Consider the following 22871-nt stretch of genomic DNA (forward strand, 5'->3'; position numbering starts at 1 on the left):
ATTTCCTGGGCAAAATGACAGCAGCTACCCAGGTATCAACACAGGAAGCAACGGCATGACAACGAATAAGGTTCGGATCCCTGGAAGTGTTCCAAGGCCACGCTGGACACTGCTTTCAGCAACCTGGTCTAGTGGAAGGTGTCCCTACCCTTGGCAAGCAGTTTGGAACCAGATATCTTTTATGTCTTTTCCAACCCAAACCACTCTGTGACTCTGATTTGACCGCATGTGCCAACTTTGTAGCAATTTTGACCTTCAGCTCCTTTTACCTCAAAGAGGCAGGACAATCCAGCACCCCTCAAGGGGAATGCTGCTCCATGGAAAGGCTAGTCTCTTGGTCAAGAGTACCACCACTCACACAGTGGTAACAGGGGAGAAGGCCAGGAAATAAATCCCACCATAGTCTTGCTACTAGCAGAAGGAAGCTGAGCTGCAAGCGTGCAGAAAACAACAATTAGTCACTCAGATTAAATGCTTGCCCCTGCAACATACATGCTCCTGTCTTCAGAAAGGCAATGGCTTTTTGTACTGCTCACCCCTAGGAACTTCAAAGGGGTTCATGATAAACAGGCGGTTTCACACAGGAGTCAGGGCAACACCTGCTTTAAGGCACTACCGAGAGAGGTGCCCACCGGGCCAGGCCGGTCACAACATCTGGCCGATTTTGGCCGCCGGGGGACCATATAGAAGCCGCAGTCCAAACGCAACCTCTGCCATCGCGCCAGCCCGGCCAGACCGCCCAGGCTCGGCACTTACTTCTCATGCTAAGGTCGATGGGGTTCAGGCTCGCAGCGTGAACCTTAATGATGACCTCGTTCGGGAAGTGTATGATGGGGAACACCATGCTCCTGGTGAAGCGCAGCACGTCGTTGCGGCCGTACCGGTCTATGACCCAGGAGGGCATGACAGACCGCGTTCGCGGAGAGGCGCGGAGCCCGCGGAACGGCGGCGGCCGCTGCTGCACGCCCGCCCGCGCCGCCCCGCGCCGAGCCCACCCGCTCGCTGCGCCCCGCGATAACATGGCTGTGGAGCCGGGCCGGACAGCGTAGCCAGAGCCCCAAGGGATCGGGCTGGCTTGCCGAACTCCCCACTCGCCTCCGCGCTCAACCGGGCCGGCTAGGCGCGGCCTGCCCTCCTTCCTCCTCTCTTCCCGGCGGCACCCGCTGCCAATCGGTGGCCGTCTTCTTGGCTGTCCTGCCAATGGCACCTCTCGATGTTGCAGCAAGATGGCGGCGCCCAGCCGCCGAGCCGGGAGAAGGGTTATGGTGGTCTAGCGGCTGTGAGGCGGCGGGAAGTGGTCCGCTATGCTGCGTGCCTCTCTCCGCAAGGTGAGTGCTGCCAGCCCATCCTGTGAGCTGCCGCGGCTAGGGGTGGGGAGGGCATGGGAGAGCGCGCCGCGCCGAGGAGCGGGGTGATAGTGGCGGCGGTGCGGGCTCGCAGGGTGACCGGGGCGAGCGGGCCCTCCGCGGTGTCGCCTCATTTGTCCCCTTCCAGAAGCGCGGGGCGGTAAGGGGCTAGCCGCAGTGGGGCCCGGGGGAGCCCTTCCTGAGGGCTCCTTCTTGGCCGCGCTTTAACGCCCCGAAGTGGGCTCTGTTACCTGCCTGCGTTGAAAGCCGGGGGATTGTGCTTTCAGGTGTCGGCAGCTCTGAAGGAAGGACATGTCTCTCCCACGGAGCTTTGCCAGCAGTGCCTTGGCCTGATCAAAAGCACAAAATTCCTTAATGCTTATATTACCGTAGCGGAAGAAACTGCGTTGAAGCAGGCTGAAGAATCAGAGAAAAGATATAGAGCAGGTATGTTTGTGATAATATTAGTCTTTACAAAGCTGTTTCGGAGGAGATCCTTGTGTTAGATGTGTTAGACTTTTTCTTCTTAAAGCAGGTGTATGTGCTACTTGTTTGACTGTTAAGGGGATGAGGCTTGTGGTTGAGGCTTCTGTGAGTGCATGCTTGAAGGTGTAGGTAGCATATTCAGTCCAAAATTGGAGGCAAAACCTGGACCAAGCCAGGCACTGCAAATTAAATAAATAGGCTCAATGCTTCCTGAGCAGCGCTGCTGCTACTGATTGCTTCTTCTTTCCCTCAGCAGTTTATTTTGAATTGGTAGCCAACAGTTACCATAAAGGGGAAGATGCAGCGGTCTTCTGCAACCTGTTGGCTGGGGTAGACAAACACCTGGCTCAGCCTGTCAGCTTTTCAGTTAAGAAAGCGAATGAAAATAAAGCAACTTTGTGAATCACAGTTATTAGTGGGTGAAGAGAACAGCATTCAGTCTTGTTATCTGCAGCATTTAGAGGCTGACCATCCTCATTTTCATTTGCATATCCCAGAAGACAGAAAAGAGAAATTTCACCTAATGGGGTACTTTTTTTCCTTTCTGGGTGAAATTTAGTGTCCTCTGGCAGCTTAAGAAAATTGTGTTTTGCGTCCTGACATAGGCATTTTTTTCTGGATAGTGGATAATCACTTAGGGAAGATTTTTCTCTGCTTCAGGGTTTTGGTTTTTTTTTGCGTTTTTTTTTTTTTGTTGGTTTTTTTTTTTAAGATCATATCTACTCCATGTGTCAGGTGGGCAGCATTTAGGGCTCCCAGCCTAGGGATTGAGTAGATGTAGACAGCACTTATGGCTGAAACAAGCATTGCATGATCATATTTGAAGAGGTAAGTGCTCCACTGGGATAGCTAACCTATAGCAGCTACCTGTCTTGTGGGCTTAATCACATTTGCAAAGCTCTGCTCTGTGGGGCCAGGTCTGGTTTCAGCAGAATGCTGAATGCTAGAGTTAGAATGGAGGGACATTCTTGAAAATGTAACAGACAACCCTCAAATGCTAAGTGATGGGTAGCATTCTTGCTTCCAAATAACACCCAGAAGGGTGTGTAAAATGAACTGTATTTGGTAAGAAGGCTATACACATAGCATGCTTTGCTTTAATCTCTGGGTTTTTTGCAATAATTCCCAATGCAGGTCAGCCACTGGGTGTTTTGGATGGAATTCCTGTTGCAGTAAAAGACAACTTTAGTACAGCTGGCATTGAGACAACATGTGCATCAGAGATGCTAAAAGGTACAGTAGAGCTTTTCAAGTAAAATCAGATCTCATTTTAATGTTCTTGCTCTTTTCTTGAGAGGGTTTATGGAGTGGAGTCTTCCAGAAATCTAAATATTTTCAAAAAATGAGCTGAGCTCATTTGAGGAAATACTTTTCTCTGATTTCTTCTGCCAAGCTCATCTGGTATTACAGATGCATCTTTTTCTTGTTGCAAGCACATTATCTCCTTTGTTCACACAATTCCATGCTTTTAATGCAGCATTGTTTATTATAGCATGTGTACTAGAGCAAAATGGTTCTATAGTTCACACTCTCCTTTATGTGACCTTTAGGTTTCCAGGAGAGCAGTCAGTACTGTTCTCTCTAGCAAAATCCAAAGAAAGTGTTTTTTTTTATTTGTTTGATTTCTGTTGATAATTGTTGATTTAAGTAGTTTTTCATATGGCTTAGGAGGATTAGACTTACTTTAGCAATTCTTTTCTCTATGTTCTTGATACACAAACATGTCTAAGGCTTTTTTAATTTTTTGAAGCTTCCTGAGCTCATTGTTTCTGTTAACATACCATGAACATTTTCAAGGTGTTAGAATGTTTCTATAGTAGAAGCAAAAGTAGAAAACATTTCTTATGTCTGTTATATTCTGGACAAAGTACAACTGAAAAGTTTTGTGGAAGAGGAGCCTAATCTGATCATGTTTGTTTGTTTTAATAGCAGAAGAAACCAGTGAGGCACTAGCACAGGTTGCCCAGAGAAGTTGTGGCTGCCCCATCCCTGTCAGTGTTCAAGGCCAGATTGGATGGGGCTTTGAGCAACCTGGTTTAGTGAAAACTGTCCCTGCCCATGGCAGGGAGCTGGAACTAGATGATCTTTAAGATCCCTTCCAACCCAAACTGTTCTGTGATTCTATGAAAGAAAATATGACTTTGCCATTTTTGAAAAAGTAGTATTACCTGAGATGTTTTTCCTTAAAAGCACATTCTCAGACTCACTGTGATTGATTGTAATGTTGTGGCTGAGAGTATTAAGAGTGGTGTTGTCTATGTTGTTCCCGTTGAGAGTAGGGGTGTAGAAACCGCTGTCAGTAGTTGAAGAAGGAATTGGTTGCTACCTGAGATCTCCTATAAGTGTCGTGGTTCTCATCCTGGTTTATGTAATGTCTTAAGTGGTTATGGGTGTACATGTTTGATCATAGGGTAGCAAATTAGTATTTCAGTTTGCGGTTAACCATATGTTCCTTTATTTCATGGTAACCAGAGATAATTCAAGATATCTTAGCACTTTTCTCTAAAGAGCTGTTTTTCATTCTTCTAATTTTAGACAGTTCCTGCAAAGTGGCTGAATGCAGTAATTTGCTACACTTGTGGTAACTCATTTGTGAAGTCTTAGCTCCGTGCTCTAGAAATATATAATTCAGAATTACTGGGTTGTAAATTGTGAAGGGGAGAAAGGGAAAAAAGAGATACAGCAAACAAACCAGCATTTGGTTTACTTTGTTACATTTTGGAAATTACTCATGTTATCTTGAAGCAGTGTGAACTGACAGTTCTTCTGCAGAAATAATGACAACTTTGAAGTGTTCAGAGTAGCTAATCGTAAAAATCAGCTGTATCTCACCAATCACTCTTAATCATTCTGATTGTTTTCAGGTTATATTCCTCCTTACAGTGCTACAGTAGTTCAGAAATTACTGGATCAGGGAGCTGTGCTTTTAGGAAAAACAAACCTAGATGAATTTGCAATGGGGTGAGTGATGCATATTATTTTTTATGTGTTGATTGCACATTAAATAGAATACACACCATCTGTTCCAATCTACCTGTAATCCTTAACTCCTCTTCTGTGAGGTTAGAAAATAATGAATACTTACCCATGAAGAGTATATAGAGTTGCATGGATTTCTCCTTGAGCATGTATACTGTTGTATAACTAGTATAAATGCTGAGTTTTATGAACATAGCATTCAACTACAGCTTTGTTTGAGGGGGAGGAAATGGTGCAGCCTTTGCAGAAGGCCAAGGACAAGCAGACTTCTTCAGATCCAGTGGTGTGTTAGTATAATTGGTTACACCACCAATTAATTGCTGCCTTTTTCTCTATTCCTTACTGGGTTGGTTTTGGTTTTTTTTGCATTTAGCTGATTGTTATCATGCACCTGATCACTGTCTGTGCCTCTGCTGGTCAGCAGCTGGAGTAATTTGTGTGAGTACTCCATGGTTTGCTGCAAACAGGCTAATCTAGAGCAATACTTTAAATTGCCTAAGCTGATGTTGGTGACTTCTTATTGGGAGCACACTGAAAAATGCTCTCACAAATTGATTCTCCAGCAAATCAGTGAAGGTAGCCAAGCTATAGCAGGCAATAGCATTGAGCTGTTAGCAATGGGAGTCTCTGTCACTGCAATTGTCATGTCTCAAAAGCAATGTCTGGGACTTTAGTTATGTATGAAACAGTATTTGTTGTGTTCTTGACCAGAATCAGGTTTGCTTGGGAATTCCCATAGGTAGGGTGGAAATACTTTGGCTGTATTTTTTTGGATAAAGTAATTTTTGCGTCAAAGTGACACTCTTCAAAGGAAGAGCAGGGAAAAGGCACACTAAAAAAAAAAACCTGATTAGCAGTATTACATCTCGATCTAAACTCATTAAAGCACAAAGTTCTCCTAAAAAGGCTTATCCCACTGCTAGCCTCTCATCTGTCTGTGTTTGCACAGGTCTACCATGAGGTCAAGCAGGGAGCGAATCTAGCTCCAAAGAATGATGGGTAGTTTTCAACTGCTGTGTCAACTACCCACTCTGTCTGATGATTTGGCTGGTAACAGTGGCACCCTGGAGTCAGAGGGTAACATGGGGTGGAGGTTGTGAGGTAGGAGGAAAGTACTGCTGCTTCTGCCTCTGGTGACCACAAGCTGACTGAAACTACTTTGAGAAGCCAGTCACATTGAACCAGGGAGCAGTGGCCTTAAGAGAGGCCTAAAGAGCAAGTAAGAGTGTGTTATTCAGAGAAGTGCTTGTTCCCACCCGTCTTTATTAGCATGGTTTGTCACAAGACTGTTGTCATGTTTTGTCTTTTCCAAATGCAGCATTAGGAAGCCAGAAGACCTTTATTTTGAAGTAGATGTGCAGCTTTATTGTTACATAGCTTAAATCAGTTTTATATTTTTGTGATTGCCTTCTTTTCAGTGGCATTAGCAGAAATTAGAGGCATGAGTTCAGTTTCTCTGTCAGAAGGGGATGAAGATCAGAAACTTTACATTTCTGTGTAACATCGTCTTTTTGTATTGAAATCAATTTTGCTAGGAGGAAAATAAATAAAAGATTGGGGAATGCAGTTTGACATCTGTCACTTCTGTCTGCATTTGTCCTGTCTGACTATCTTAGATCTGGGAGTACAGATGGGGTATTTGGACCAGTCAGAAATCCCTGGAGTTATTCAAGACAGTGCAAGGAAAAACCTGTCCCAAAATCCCATCCTGAGGATGAAAATTCGAACTGGGTAATAACAGGAGGAAGCTCAGGAGGCAGTGCAGCTGCTGTGTCATCTTTCACATGCTTTGCGTAAGAGGATTTTTAAAATTGTTTCATTAAATATATCAACATATGTTGGAATGTTTTAATATTATAATTTTCTCATAATCTAATTTGAAATGCAAGGGTTATTTATACTGGCACACAAGAATCATTTCAGCATCCCTAGTTCAATTGTGGCATATCACAACGCCAGAATTAATCCAGGTAGAAAATCTAGGCTTTTTCATTTTTAGTATTACTCAGCATAATGAGATGACCACTTTGCACTGCATGCAATAAAATAATAATGGCAGTAAAAGAACAGTTTTATTGTTATTTCCGCATAACTCTTAAAATTGACACGGGATTTGTGACATGTCCTCTTCCTCCGTAAGTGTTACACAAATACACACTGAAAATGTAATTCAACAAGTGAGGAGATCCCTTAATATGTAGCAGTATAATAATATTTTCTCCTCTCTTTTGTTTTGTCTCAGTTAAATAATAATACGTGAGATTTTGGGTCTAAAAGCTTTCAAATCACTGACTCAACAAAAGCATACACAGATACTTACTAGACAGATACAAACTTGTCTGTTTTAAAAAGTTAGGAGACAGTTTTAGTGTTTGAGGGCTTGTTTTGGTTGGCTGGGGTTTTTTTTTGGTTGGTTTGGGGGTTATTTTTTTTAAAGGAACTTACTCGGAGATTTTAGATTTTGTTTTTTAGTTAAACAGTTGTTATTATCTGTGTGGAATAGCAACATGATATTTAGCAAATCAGTTGTCTATGATATCTTTCCCATACAACTGTTAAAAGAAATCTGATCCTTAAAACTTTATACCTTTCATTTTACACAATTTTTAGAGCTACATTGTGGAGCACATTTTGTAGGAGATTATGTCAGTTGTGCTCTTAACTGGAGGGTGGCTAAGTGTTAAAGAAAGCTCTTTAGTTACTGTGTCCTTATTTACCTATAAACTATATTATAAGTGTCTATTGCTAAAATACTTTTTGCTAGCATTGATCACAGCTTTTTTTTAAAAAATACTATGTTTTTATATACAAAACCCATTTTATTTTATGATTTTTAAATGATACCTCTCCATCTCATTGCCTTCTGCTAGGATGTAGTCTACTCAACATTTTAATGCTATTGAAACTGGACTTAGTGCAGCCATCCCTAGGGACTGCTGGTCCTTGTCCTGAGCCAGAATGGGCTGATCCTGACAGAGTCTGGCTGGCACCATCTCTTAAATTGCTGGGCATGCTGAACTCCTATTTTGCACTGCTCAGCACTTTGTCAAATCGGGAAGATTTTTTTTCTCGTCCAACTATTTTAATGTCTATAACCTATTGCTTATCCTCTCTATTAGTTTCTTTCAAACATCAGAAATACTGCCAGTCTTTGTATTTTCAATTTGAGATTTGGACGTACAGAGATGCTACAAAATAGAGGAAGTTTTGTGTTACAAAAGCTTTGAAAAAAATACTCTTCAGCAAAGTCAATTGAATTGGTTCAACCAAGAGAAATGGATGCCTATGGGGAACAGTCACATAACCACTTCAAGAAAAATTGTGCCTCCTTCTGAAGTTTCATTTATTTTTGACAAAGATTTGGATGAAGGCTGTCTACTTTTTTAAATGGTGCTTGAGTTAAAATATTTAAAAACAAAATAAGAGCAGGTTTCATTTCAGTATAAAATTCCAGTACAATTTTTGAAATAAAAATTTCAGTTCTGAAAGAGCAAAGTTTCACCTGTGAAAGAAAAAAAAGCTCTTAAAAACAAACGAAGAACCCCCCCCCAAAAAAAAAACAACAAAAAAAAACCCAACCAACAAATAAAAATATATACTGTGTTTAAAAATTGCACCTAAGCTACTGTAACATGGGCATTCTATAATGCTATGCTTTGTAGGTTTGGAAACAGGAAAAACATCCTAGGCTTTGCAAATTATTTCTGTTGTTAAAAGCAAAAAGCATATTGTGTTGCTTTTTATTTGTATACTGGAAGATGCTGCTTCATGGCATATTAGCTACTGAGTAAGAGTCTAATGTCTGAAAATAACGAGGCTTATCTTTCAGAGCCTCAGTATTGGAACAGACCAGTGGAGAAGGGAGAAGTAGATATTTAGGGGCATATTCAGATAGCAGAGGTAGATAGGTAGAATTTAGGCTATGTGAAGAGAACTGGGCTCTCCTGTTGGCTAATTCAAAGACCCTAGGAAAAATAAGAGAACAGGTAAAAAAAATAGCAGCCATAAGGAGCAGACTAAAATTTAGGCTGATTATGACTTCTAATCTGGAATAATTCATGCATTTTTAAATCCATGCATCTTAAAGCCATACATTTTTATTATTTGGAAATGTTCTGTATTATTTTACTAATAATAACCCTTTTGAAACTATAGAGCCTTAGGGTCAGACACAGGAGGATCTACTCGAAACCCAGCTGCTCACTGTGGTGTAGTAGGTTTAAAGCCAACATATGGACTGATCTCTCGCCATGGTCTCATTCCTCTAGTGAACTCCATGGATGTGCCAGGAATTCTAACCAGATGTGTGGATGATGCAGCAGTTGTGTTAGGTATTACTACTTCATATGTCTTTGTGTACAGCATATCTTTGTTTGCAGCATTGTCTCAAAACAAATTGAATTCAGGCTATGTACATTTTCTTGTTCATACATGATGTCATATTTCAGGTTCACTTGCTGGACATGATCCTAAAGACTCTACCACAATTCAGGACAGCTTTAAGCCATTCGAACTACCCAATTTGATTGATGTCAGCAAGCTCTCAATAGGAATTCCAAAGGTACCATTTAAGTCCTGTCAAAAACTGTGGACAGGAATGGTAAATAGGACACTCGACAAAAAAATACTTGTCTTGCTCACCACTTCCCAGTCTCTCATGGTTTAAAACAGTGAAGACAGCATGAGCAGCTCCTGAAAAAGAGCAGTATGTGCTCTGTTGCCTGTGCAGGTGATTCAGAGTAAGCATATGTGATTGCTTCATCTAAAATATTTTGTTGTCATTGTGGGAAGCACTGCTGTGAATTTCCAAAGGAAATGGGGAACTTCAGTTCTTGGTTCTCTGTTGCTTTCATCAGTTGCCTGTATAACCTCAAACAAGTTGCTCTTAATACTGGTTTGTGCAGTGCTTTGAAATACTTCTCTAAATAGCACTGTGTTGATACAAAGCAGAATTTTCAAGGCAATGGGGTGACACAGGGACCTGTGATTCTCAGAGCTCTACTAAGGATTGAAAGACAGCTGTAATCTTGCCTCTGATTTATGCAGTTAAGTCGTGTTTGTAACTCTAAGGACACTTGCAATTTAGGTACAATATTTCAGACTTCAGCCTATTTTTAATTTAGCAAAGGCTCTGCCTTCAACGAATCAGTGTGCATAACATTTATTGGTTTGAATCTCAGTATTTGAACCTATTTGAACAGGTATACCGAAAGATTTAATTTGGTAAACAGATGTCCACTGACCAGTTATTTGGGATCTGTGAAATGCAAAAATGACATGCCTATAAAATTTATTAGCTGCATACTGTTTAATTTTCATAAATATGAAATAGTGCTATTGGTTAATTATTCGTACCCTTTGGACAGTTTTTTTCTACTGCTACAGATTATTCTTAACAGATACATGCATATGTTAAACATGGGTCATAGCTACTCAGAAATCAGTATTATAACCTTGACATTGTGAGTTAGAACTAAAGCAAGTATCTTCAAGAATAGAGAAATTCAATAGAATATCTTTATCTTATCATAACATAGCTTATCTAAGTCTCCTCCCAACCCCTTGATTATAGTTCTTTGGTGGGTTGTTTCGTTTGTTTCACTGTGGCATGCCAATTGCTGCTGATATGCTGTGGCTGTAATTTCTTTTAATCTTTCCTACTCAGAGCAGCCCTAGTATTAGGACTTAAACCTGAAGAGTTTCTACCCATGAACTGCAGAGCAGCTCAGTGCAGTCTCCATAAGTATAGGTAAATAAGTGGATAACTGGGCAATTTCTTCTTCAGAAGAAAATTCCATGGTCTGTGATATGTGGGTTGATCCTACTGAAATGAACATAATATTCCTAAGAGGATTGAATCCTGTTAATTTAATACTGCTTGACTGTGTAATGTCTAGTAGATGGAAGAAACTTTAATAAGCACTTAATATCATATAGTGGTGAGGTAATAGTTTTGATGTATTTTTAGCAAGGGGTATTTGCAGTTTGGTTGCCATTAGAAGTAAACCGATATGTAAAAATCATTTCCCTTCTTGTTTTTCTCTAAGGAATATCATGCACCAGGGCTTTCTAGTGAAATTCTGGCTCTCTGGTCAAAGGCTGCTGATCTCTTTAAGAATGCAGGTGCTAATGTAATTGAAGTGAGTCTACCACACACTCGTTACTCAATTGTCTGCTATCATGTGCTGTGCGCAGCAGAAGTGGCATCAAATATGGCCAGGTTTGATGGACTGGAATATGGTAAGGCTTTTGCAAAAACTTTTCTCAGACAATAGAAACATTGCTGGTTGCCATTTAAAAGTATTTAATAGTTACGCTTTTCTTGGTTGAATGCTTGGTGTTATTTCTCTGAGATGGAAAAGAGTAGAAACTCTATCCAAATAAAAATAAGCAACTAAATGCATTGTTTAATGTATTTCACTTCCAGACACGAGTGTCTGGGCTTAAAATCTGTTTAATATTTGTATAATAAATCAGAAATATGCTTTGTTGTTTTCCAGAATAGTAGCATGTCAGTCTGCAACAAACAGTGGCCTATTATATTACTATGTCTAACATTACCTTATGTTGTTAAATCTTAAGGATTACGAAAAGTATTAATTTCCAAATTGCTTTTTTCAGGACACCGTTCTGATATGAACAAGTCCACAGAAAGTATGTATGCTGCAACACGGCGAGAAGGCTTTAATGATGTTGTAAGAGGAAGAATTCTGTCAGGAAACTATTTCTTGTTGAAACAGTAAGTGGAACATCTTGAAACTCAAATTTGCCAAGTTAATAATTTTTTAAGCAAATGGTTATTTGTCATTTGTGACATGAAAAACAATCATCCTTACACTAGTAGCCACTTGTATCATTATTATTCTTGCTTTAGCTATATAATATCTACTGAACTGCTAATAATGAACACAAGTGTTCCCCTTAGTATGGCCGATGAGCCTTCTGAATTAAATAAGTAAAGCAAGCTCGTGATTTTTATTTTTTTCCCTTAATAGAGTATTATTAGCACCCATTAGTTAAATTAAGCAAAAACCTATCCTATTGTATGACATTGAAATCATACCAAAGTATTACTGTCGTAGTGTTAAAAGTTGTGTTAGCTATTAGTGTCATTAAAACTGCATAGAAAAACTGCTGATGCATTCTAGTGAGGTCTTCTAAAGAAAGCCAGAACATATGGCAGTTAAGTGAACTATACCTCTTTGCTTTAGTATACAGGGAAAGGAAGGCATTTGGCAAAGGTACTGAACTGATGTCTTTACAGAAAACAGGTTTTTATCCAGCTCATGTAGAGAAGGTGGTGTGTGGATCAATTTGACTTTTTTTTTCTTAGTTTTCAAATTTTATTATTATTAGCAGTTCAGTAGGTATTACATAGCTAAAGCCTCATCCAGCAGTCCTAATTTATGTTAGTAAAAGTGCTGATTTTCTTTGTCTTAGTTTGTAAGGTACTAACAGAAGTATTAGTCATGTAATCAGTCTCAAAGCAAGCGCACCACAGAAAGAGCTCTGTCAGCAAGTTTCATCAGATGTGACTTCTAGTTGCTCTCAGAGACAGGAACGTTGTCAGTCAGTATGTAACAACCAGCTTTTATGGAATGCCGATCCTCTTGCCAAGTGTTCTCCTTCTGGCTAAAACATTCCAGTTCAGATTTCCTAAGGCTGCTTTAAAATTCATGTAGTTCATTCTTCTGTGAAGAAATATGCAATTGGCTTCCATCAAGATTGAACTGGAGAGTCCTGTTCCTGTCCACAATAAATGACTTGTGAAGAACAGGACGGGGTTCAAAAGCATTCTTAAAATAAACAGTAGAGAAGAAGCATCTGTGACTGATGTGAATGTTGCATTTTATAGATAAAAATTATCTTACTTATCTGCCAAATTACTAGGTGACTGTTCAGAAGTTGTTTAATACTTTGATCAGTGATCTGGACAGGGGGATCAAGTGCACCCTCAGTAAGTTTGCAGATGGCACAGGCAGTTTTAGTGGTTTTATCTATGAACACTCTGCCATATAGTGGTTGTTAATACTCCCTGTCCTCCCCCCGTTTTTTTTTAATAGCTGTGGATTTAGATGGTAATTACTTTTGAAACTGAACTTCTCTGAATTTAAGGTTTCCACATTTGTCAGTTCTGCATATGAAGTTAAAAGGAACAATGGGACATAAAGCTGACTAATTTGTTTCTGCGTCAGAATTGCTTAAAGACAGTTTAGAAATCAATAGACCACATATTTACATAAAGGAAAAAAAGGTTAGGAAAAGATAAAGTCCTTAGAGCATTCTACAGAGAAGTACACTACACACACATACATAGTTTTAAGTCCTCTGTAGATGATGTGACTTTTTCACATACTTTAAGTATCTTGTTGAATTGAACCCTAAATGGTTAGTGCCCGTTTTCTAGTCCTGCATTATTTCTAGGCTTTGCTATGCTGCCCTGCAGTGAAATTCACTGGAGAGTTCAATTGCAAAATGGTCATAAAATGTTGTTTTAATTTTTAGTTGATATTGTAAACTACGGTTTTGTTTCCCTTCACCTTTCTTCAGGGTATGTCTTCACCTCCTCTTTCTCTAACAGCTTCATTGTTAGGAGACCATAAACACCATGTTTGATGACTAAGCTTCTGTTATATCAAAAAGCCAAGTGCCACTGTTAGTCCTTTAACCAAAAGGAATACTTGGCTTGTCTTTTCTACTGGAACTAAGAAATTCTGTATTTTTTGGAATTAGTGTCATGCCGTCATGTCCATATTTCTTTGTAGGAACTATGAGAATTACTTTGTCAAGGCACAGAAAGTCAGACGTCTCATTGCCAATGACTTTATGAAGGTTTTCAGGAGTGGTGTTGATATTTTACTCACTCCTACTACTCTGAGTGATGCAGTACCATATATAGAATTCATCAAAGAAGACAACAGAACCCGTAGTGCTCAAGATGACATCCTAACACAGGCTGTAAACATGGCTGGTGAGTAGGGACAGGAATTCAACTAGGTTTTCCCCTGCCTAGTCATTTTTAATGTCCATTTCCTTCAGCTATTTAACCTTTCATTTAGAATAAAGATGGTTTACCCCTGTGTTCTAAGTCTTACTATGATAATTAGGTATAAGGCTAGCATATTTATTAAATGCTTTAGAATGTAAGATTTTGAAGTGGGGCACCTTGGAGCTGAGTGTGGACTTGCAGATAAGATGAATCTATTCAAGTTCCAGAGACCAAAATCTTTTTCCAAGGAGACTTGGCTTTCTTTTCAGAGGATGCTGACTCCCTAAATCACTCTGATTTCTTACCACCTAGCAGTATCCTTAGTTCATTGACTCAGATTGTTTTAATTAGTTCATTTCCTCTACATCGTTTTTTGTCATTGTTGTTCTCTTAGAATTGTTACAAAAATTACTCCAGCTGGATTTGTTTAATAGTAAGTCTGCCTACGTATCTTTTTTTTGTTCCAGGACTGCCAGCTGTAAGTGTTCCTACAGCTCTCTCAGAGAGAGGCTTGCCAGTTGGGCTTCAGTTCATTGGACGCTCGTTCCAGGAGAAGCAGCTTCTCACTGTAGCCAAATGGTTTGAAAAACAAGTAAAATTCCCAATGATTGAGCTAGAAGAAGTGAAGAGGCACGACCATGGTGTCTTTCAACATCAGAAATCTGCTTCTTTTTCATAACATGGGACTTGCTGGTCAGCTAAAATAAGAAAGCTGTGGGGATGGTATAAAAATGTATTCCTGCAGTTAAGGTTTTTTATCTTCTATAGAAATAATAATTCATTTTAAAAAGACCATATACAGTAATGCAGGATGGAATCACAACAGCTTGTTATTGTGTAATTAAGGCAAAGTGAGTCATTAAGTAAACATGTCTGTGTTATTAAGAACCATTTCTAATTGGTATTGAAAACGCTGAGTTGGAATTATGTATCTTTTGCTGGTGGAGCTGCTTTTTTTCCATCCCAGAGGGTGTGTAAGATATCAGGCAATTAAAGAATTTGCCTGAATTTTCTTGTGAAACTTGCATGGTTGCCAAAGGGCTTGGTTTCCTTTGGACCGTAGACTTTTTTGTAATGGCAACAGCCAGACAAGCTGTAATGGAACAAAGGTTCCACATGTTCACCCACAGGTAAATACAAAAGGAAACAAGGAAATAGCATATAGTTATTCTATAGAAATTTAAGGAATAACATACAGTTAACACTTAAAAAAAAATAATTAAAAAATCCCTACTTCTACCAAACTCATGCAGAAGGTGAAAAAACCTCCAGGTTTATAAACCGTGTGGATTACTTTGATTACATCAATTGTAAGAATTATGAATTCTAGATTTCTTATTAGTTCTTGTGTAGTTATTTTCTTCTTCCTTCATCACTGTTCTTTATAATCAGCACTTAAAATGAATGCTTACTGAGAAAGAAATTATCTCTCCGTAAGAATAGCATCACCTATACCTTCATGGACAGTCATTCATCACTATATTAGTTGAACAAATTTCCAAACTATAATGTTGGTAGACTGGAAGGCTTAAGAACTAATAACCTGTTGTGAATGTTGTGGTTTCCATTTTTTGAAAGTCAAAAAAGTATGAAGGATTAAGTTTGTAGATTTGGTTTTGTATCAGATTTCCTTTCATAATCTACAGCGTGCACAGATGTAAGAAGTGTAGGGTAGGGAAAGCTATTAAAATTTTGTCTGCTATGGTTACATACAGAATCTTCCTGAATTAGCTCTTGTCCTAGAGACTGTACTGTCACCTGTGTACATATATATATATATATCACTTTATTTCTAGAAATCGCAAGTGAATGGGTGAAGTTTCTGTGCTCCAAGGAGAAACCATTCCAATACCTTTCCCCCAGAATTAAAATGGTACACAATTAAAAATCCCATTCCCAGCTGTTTACCATTTGAGGGGACTGTATACCCTATCTCCTGCCATCTCCTCCCCTGCCAAGCCAGAGGTGAGAGCTTGGGAACCAGAGTGCTGCACCTTCTGTATGTAAGCAAGGGTTTCTCAAGTTGTCCAAGAGGATATTTAAAAGGCTTGTGCTGTCTTCATATTAAAAAAAAAACATTTTGAAAGAGTAACTTAATACCCCAGTAGCTTAACACCCTGATTTACCTATAGGTACAGCTGCTACCAGTGCAGCTACTACCAGTGGCAAATCATAGCTCCGGAGTTATAAATAGTAAAGTTTCTATGATGGATAATTACACTCCCAAAACCCCTTGTGTAGAGGAATTCCAGGGGGCAGAAAGGTGTGGAGTAAAAAAAAAAAGCCCCAAACCTGCCTATACAAACATTTTGTACAGCTGCCTTGAAAAACAATTCTCTGAAATAATAAGAGTTGAAAGTTTTATGGCATTGCAGCGCAGCCACAGCAGGGGGTAGGTGTAACCTTAGGACACAGGGAGCCCAGATAGTTCCAGTATTTCCTGAAGGAAACAAAAGCCAGAGCTTTAGCAAACAAGCAATGTGCTTAAATGTTTAAGGGTGAAAAGTTTTTTCCTCAGGTAATGAGAAACTGTAGAAACATTGTATAGTGGAAAAGTTATTTGTGGGAAGAAAACTCTTAAGGGCTTTTGCTTCAGATATTTATGCGATTTTCACATACGTGTTTTTCTCTCGCCCTTCTTAACAGGTTCATAGTAAGGAGAAATTCAAAGCAAAATTAAACCTGACTGCTGCTAATTCTTTATTCCAGCATTTCTCAGTTGTCAGGCATTGGGCACTTGGCAGTTACTGTGACTTCACTATAGCTTCCCCTTACATAGTGCTAGTCACTTCTCCATTACTTTTATGATTCGCCTAGGAACCAGTCTGTCTGGAAAGCTGCAATGGGGAATGGACTTTGTGGCCTATCTGAGGTGTCCAGGGACCCTTTCCATCAGCTCTGTCCCTCAGAATACTGAGTAGTTCCACCAGACTTACATACATACAGGAGATGGGCAACTGAAAAAGGATGAAGAGGTACACACAGTGTGTCTAGAAATCACTACTAGGATTACACTGTTGTCATACTTTGTGTTAAATTGTTGGCCACAATGCCACCAGAGAGGGCAGGGAAATAAGCAAAAAAGTCAGAGGAGCAAGAAAGGTTTATGTAAGTTTGTTATCTTTCAGTATATCTCTCAAATAAAGAAGAAAGTATCAGATTCCAGGAATGTTAGAGGCAGGAAATGAAAAACACAATTATCTTAATAAGCTTACCACACCTTTGCTTGACGAGTGTCCCGATGCAATTAAGAGCTTCCAAGCTAACCTTGGGGTTTTTTTTTGTAAACAGAAGAAAGGCTTTTTCCCACCCAGCATGGGCATTCTGCTGTGCTCGGTCTGGAGCAGTGATAGAAGGTGTCAGCAGTGCAGGGCATTCAGCAAAAGCAGCAGGAACGGAGCCAGGGGGCTTTGCCTGGTCCTGCACACACTTTATGGCCAGGGCTGTGGTCTGGTATCTGCAATAAGGGTGTAAGTGACAATCGCAAGCAAATGCTGTGTCACAATATGTGATGAAACTGACTCCAAACAGCTAAGAAATGAATTTATTTATTTATTTATTTATTTAGCTGAAGGGACTGTTCTTGTGTGTTGGTGTTTTGGTTGCTGAGCGGATTTGTGTGGCCTGCTGTGCTGCTCTGATTGTGACATGCGGTGGACAGGTTGCCATCATGTATGCCAGCTCAGGCACCTAGGACAGCAGCAGAGACTCCTGTGTTAGGTACCCCTCTGCAGGGGAAGATGTATCATGGGCTTGGAGTTACAGGGCAGAGGAAAGACTGGCTGGAATGCTGCTGAGGCGAGAGATGCAGCAGCATCTCTCATAAGGGAGCAGAGGTGGTCAGTACTGGCTGGCAGCAACTGGGCACCCATTTGCACTGTACTGTGAACTGGAACAGCTACTGGGTTGCTACTGCCATTTGGCAACACCAACCTGAACAGGAAGACAAGTTCCTGCATTGCAGTGTATGGTGTAAAAGTACTAGGCACCTCATTGTGTCACCCAAGAGAGGATGTTTCAGCTTGGGAAAAGACACAGAGGAGCACAGAAGAGTTTTCTAGGCAGGCTGTGAAACATCAGGAGGTAGAAAGCACATGGGAAAACGAAAGGATTAATAGTCATGGAAGCTAGTAACTCATGAGAGAAGCCAGAGACTTAGGAGAGAAAGATTGAAGAGATAAAGGATACAGGGGTGAGAACGCAGTATTCTGATGGAGGGGCCCCAACTTCATCTTCCTAAGTTGAAATCTTTGAAGGTGGGTACCTTTATGAATTGTACGTCTGAACTAGAGAGTCTGCTGGATTTAGTGTAAAACCAGAGTGTTGGAGACTTGCATTTGCAAGCTTTTAGTCCCAAAGTGAGCGCTCTTCAGGCACACATAATGCCTGGCACAGACACACGTAATATGTGTTTAACAAAGACCAAAGGAAAACACATTATTAACAGTGTACTTCAGGAAGCCTAGGAACACATTGCAAAAGGGACCTCGTGGGCTCAATTTCTCTTCATAGGTAACTATTTCATACAGTCATCTCCATAAATTTATTAAAATCTGTCTAAGGAGTATTTTGGTTTCTTTCTCCTATTAGTATTCCAGTACCTTTTGTTAGAAACGTTAATCACAGCCAAGCCACACACACCTATTTGCTCAAGGCAATATTGTTCTTTTGTTTAAATATGCTTTCTCACTCCTTGTGTTTAATTCACTCTTGTATTTACAGAGCACAGTTGCATTCTTCCTTAGCCCTTATTATGCTAGGATGAATAAGTCAAGCTCTACCAGTTTACTCTTGTATATTAGAGTGCCCTGTGCTAATCCCTGTAGCCATTAAGTGCACCTGCTCCAGCTGAATCCATCTGTCCCCCAACATGGGTGACCACTATTGTAAAGACAATTCCAGGTGCAGCTTTACAAGCTCAACAGCATTAATACTTCCCTATTGCTCCTGAAAAATTCCTTCCCTGAGCACTCTGGAATCAGACTTGCCTTTTACTTGGCCACATTAGCCCACACCAGTAGCTCAAATTTATTATTAACCAATGAACTCGGGGCTTTCTCTGTCTCCATTGCTTTCAATAGAGATAAGTATTTGTGGTATGAGCTGAGAGTTCATTATTAAGCCTCCAGGTGCATGACCCTTCAGTCCTTGTTACTACTATTCAAATTATCAGTGTTTTCCAGTTTTTCCTGTAGAGTCCAACTCTCCGCTGTTTTGACAGTAACTCCCAGCTTCGTGTCATCAGAAACAAAGACTGTGTCCTACAAATAACTTGCCTTATTACCTTAACTTTACTCTTGTCGTAATCATTTTCCAAGCTATTGCTGCAAATGACAGCTTCTCCTATATGGCCTCTGTATCTTGATGAATCATGATGAGGCACTATCTATTACCAACAGCTAAGCACAGGCTGAGGAGATGCAGCCACCCTTAATGAAAACTTAGGTCCTTGCTCTATTCCGTAACTGGTTTGCTTTGAAGGCTACAAGCAACAGCCTGTTGTGGTAAACACTGTTCAAGGATATCAAGAAAAGAACCTGCCCCTGAAAAGAGCTGGATCTATTATGCATCTATCCAAAACCAACCATGAAAACAACCACAAAAAAAAACATCCCAGGATAATAAGCTATTGTATTCACAGCACTGGAAACATAAGAGCCTGAATGATCTGCTCTCAAGTGGGAACAATGGAAACACGCTGAATCACTAACACCAAATCTTCAATAGGCCAAATGCAGCCTTGTCACTAAGACAAACTGCTAATAGCAACAATGAAGCTTGCAACAGCTTGTGTGGAGCCAAACCGGCTCTTGTACTTCAGCTGAAGTTCATCCAAAGTTGAACAGAGAAGTCTCCAGATGGTCACCACAATTTGGGCTAGAAGGAGGGGCCATTCTGTTACTTTCTTGTTCATGAACAAAGTGCAGAATTTTGTTCAATGATTAAAATTGAAACCCCCAGAGGCATGGATGGGATACACCACAAAGAAAAACTGCAGCACTTAAACAGGGAAGCTGTTACTACTTTAAAAAGATATTGTGGTCATAGCACTTTGGCAGTTACTAACTCAAAAAATGGCGAAAAGCACAACTGTGTTCCAAAGTTTGTGCTGTGTTTTTTTTTCATACGGCATATAAAGCAATGCCATTTCATTTCTAGAAGAAAACATCTAACTTCATGGTATTTAAACAGACAAGCAACAAATCCTCTATTGCAGCCCCAGTCAGGAATGTGACAGGCAGGGAGATTTCCACCTTGTTGAACCAAGCTGTAAGCTACACTTTGTTCTGGGTCTTCCATTTCAGGTTGTATTTGTGTCTGTCCCGTGTGCTACACAACCACGCTGACAATGCAGACTTTGTCAGTACAGCCTGGCTGAGGGAGAGCACGGAATACCTCAGACTTTCAGAGAGAGGTATAGGCTCTGGGTCAATCTGTGTACTCCTAAGGACACCAGCTTGCCTGCAGTGCAGATGACCTGGGGAGGTTGTGGGCTCCATCAGCTTGGTCACACAAGTCAGAGAACATAGTTAGAAGGAAAAGTTGCCCCTGAGCAGGTTGCCCAGTACACCCAGGCAATGGGTGTCTCTGGAGAGACGTGAGGGCAGTCCTGGAGCCTCTCCGGAAATGTTGGCCAATAGCAAAATTAATATCGTGTTTAGGAGAGGGGCATTAGTAGAGGGGCTGTTTGTTACTAGAGCTGTACTTGCAGTTTTCAAGCATAGTGATGACAATAATTATTAGGCTTTTTAGCTTCCAAGGTCTCAATGATAAATTTCTGTTTCTTCATTTGCCATCCCAGTCTTGAAGTTGAATCTATAAGCACACACATGGTGAGTGTGACGAATACACGGAAGCCACAGGGAACCTAAAAAAAGCTATGTGAAACACTGACTGTACAGCTGTGGTGATAACACATCCTAAGGCAGGAGATCTGCCCTGGATAACGTGCCTAAACTTCTTCAGGGCATGACAAGGACATCAACTTTGCTCATGCCTTGTTCAATTTGACATTTAAAGCAGCCAGTTGACAGATTCACTTTCCAAGCCAAAAAACACTCAAGTGTTGTAGCCAACAATGACTACTACACACCTCTGCCGTGAGGACCCACCTGAGAGCAGCCCAGCAGAATGACAGCACATCCTGGCAGAAGGGATTTCATCAAATCCGTCCTGCCACGGGCAGGCAAAGCAAAGAGGCCATACAGACCTTCAGAGAAAGGGAGAAGAGATTACACTTCCTTGTAACTCTCCCAGAGCAGGAGCTCAGTGAAGCACACTACTCGTAGACAAAATTACTATTTGGGGTTTTCTTTTCCTCCAGGATACATACTGCTCATTGGGGGTGCCAGCTGTATTCCTCCCATGCAGCATGTTTATCTTGAAAATCAAATTCCCAATTTCTAGTAAATGCTACAAAAGCAAAGACTGGCAGTGGGGAACTGGTAGCATACCTTAAGAAATCAGGGGAGCTGAAATGGAACACAAAAGGAGAAAATTATTTTTTGCAGGCAAGTCACCAAAATATTCTTGTGCATTTGCTCTTCAAGCACAGAAGAGCATTTGCAAAAAGCCTGATGAAAGGGAGATGCATTGCTCCAGTTCCTTCATCTCAGCAGGACCGAATTGGAGTGCTGAAGGGTTAGGACTTGATCTAACATACTTTGAAACTGGTGAAAGCCACACCTCAGTTGAACCTGTACAGAACTAGCACACTAACAAAAAATAATAATAGGTGATTTCCATTTCTGCTGTAAAAGTGAGACCCTAAGACAGGTTATGGCACAGGTCAAGGAGAGGCCAGACTGGATGGGGCTTTGAGCAATCTGCTGTAGTGGAAGATGTCCCTGCCCTTAGCAGGAGGGTTGGAACTAGATGATCTTTAAGGTCCCTTCCAACCCAAACCATTCTATGATCCTATGATAGAGGAAATTTAGGGAACTATCACTCTTCTCTGTGCAACCTTTGAGCTTTTTGTGTAAAGCATCAGTGACTCCTGTTCTACCTATTTGACACTTCATTGCCACTAAACTCACTGCATTTAAAAACTAGATTTCCATAAGAATTGGGCCAATGAATATGGAATTACTTGGTAGGCCAAAAATGGTGGAGTAAATCCTTCAAAAGTGAGAAGAAAACTCGTTCTGCTTGCTGTAAATGGAATGGATGTACTTTTGTCAAGAAGAGACAACAGTAAACACAGTATGTGAATGCTTACCTAACTAAGGTGTCCAAAACTTCCTTCTCCTTCTCCTGCCATTCTGCACGCTGAAAGCATAGACCATTGCCCATGGCTTTCACGAGCAAATTCACTAAACAAATGCCATAGCTCCATACAGTCCAGTATTACCAAAGCGAATGGGCTTTTGAATCACCAACACTTTGAGGTCATTCTAAGTGGCTTCAAACAAGACTTTCCAATCTTGTTTAAGACAGGAGGACTTAACTCTGCTCAAACTCCAGTTCTTGCAGTCAGAAATTGCTGTCATTGCCTTAAGTATCAGTTAGCACAGTGGATGTGTGAGGGACAGGAGGACTAAATGACAATCACTCTGTTGATCGATTCAATTTTTAAGTCTTTTTTCTAGGGCCTGCTGCAAGCACTAAGCTTTAGCTGAAATTGCCATTAAAGAACACTGGTGAGGAATAAGCCTGAAAAGCCATGAACTCTCCAAACATGGGGGTGAAATATGAAAATGAATTTCACTATTCATGAGTAGCCATCGGAAATACCTAAGTGTCTGTAGAAGGGTGACACTGCCACATCCCTACCCATGCACTACCTTTAGAACATCTTTTGCATTTCTTCTCTATTCTTCTACCTGGCTTGCTTGGCTTTACCAAGGAACAGCAGCTGCACAAGGAAACTGAAGATACCAATTTCAAACTGGTCTTTTTCAGAAGGGACGGAGCTCTGTACTCATGGCACCCCTTCTCAAAGATTCTTCGCCCATCACACAACATGAGGTTGCCTTGCAGGAGCCTGTGAAACGTTACAAGGGCAATGCCAACGCTTAGAGACTGCACTTGCATCACTTCGCAGAGATGATTTTTCTTCCTGTTCTGCTGAA

The 22871-nt window shown here is 40.7% G+C and overlaps 2 protein-coding genes across 2 annotated transcripts in view; one reads left to right on the forward strand and one right to left on the reverse strand.

Annotated features, from left to right (window-relative positions):
- Positions 1–1252, reverse strand: part of RTN4IP1 (reticulon 4 interacting protein 1) — a 25099-nt gene extending 23847 nt beyond the window's left edge. Inside the window, exon 1 of the mRNA XM_062624772.1 lies at positions 757–1252. Within this exon, the coding sequence (XP_062480756.1) occupies positions 757–1021 (265 nt within the window). The 5' untranslated portion in view covers positions 1022–1252. The remainder of the gene's footprint in view (positions 1–756) is intronic.
- On the forward strand, positions 1177–14727 carry QRSL1 (glutaminyl-tRNA amidotransferase subunit QRSL1). Its single transcript, XM_062624739.1, has 11 exons — positions 1177–1328; positions 1634–1793; positions 2967–3065; positions 4697–4793; positions 6428–6604; positions 8967–9142; positions 9260–9372; positions 10859–11051; positions 11433–11550; positions 13577–13782; positions 14268–14727. The coding sequence occupies exons 1-11, from the start codon at positions 1305–1307 to the stop codon at positions 14477–14479; spliced, it is 1575 nt and encodes a 524-aa protein (XP_062480723.1). The 5' UTR covers positions 1177–1304; the 3' UTR covers positions 14480–14727.
- The last annotated feature ends 8144 nt before the right edge of the window (positions 14728–22871 follow it).

This window comes from Pezoporus occidentalis, unplaced genomic scaffold (assembly GCF_034315485.1).
Source record: "Pezoporus occidentalis ecotype Australia unplaced genomic scaffold, CSIRO_AGI_Poc_V1 ctg109, whole genome shotgun sequence".
Lineage (NCBI taxonomy): Eukaryota > Metazoa > Chordata > Aves > Psittaciformes > Psittacidae > Pezoporus > Pezoporus occidentalis.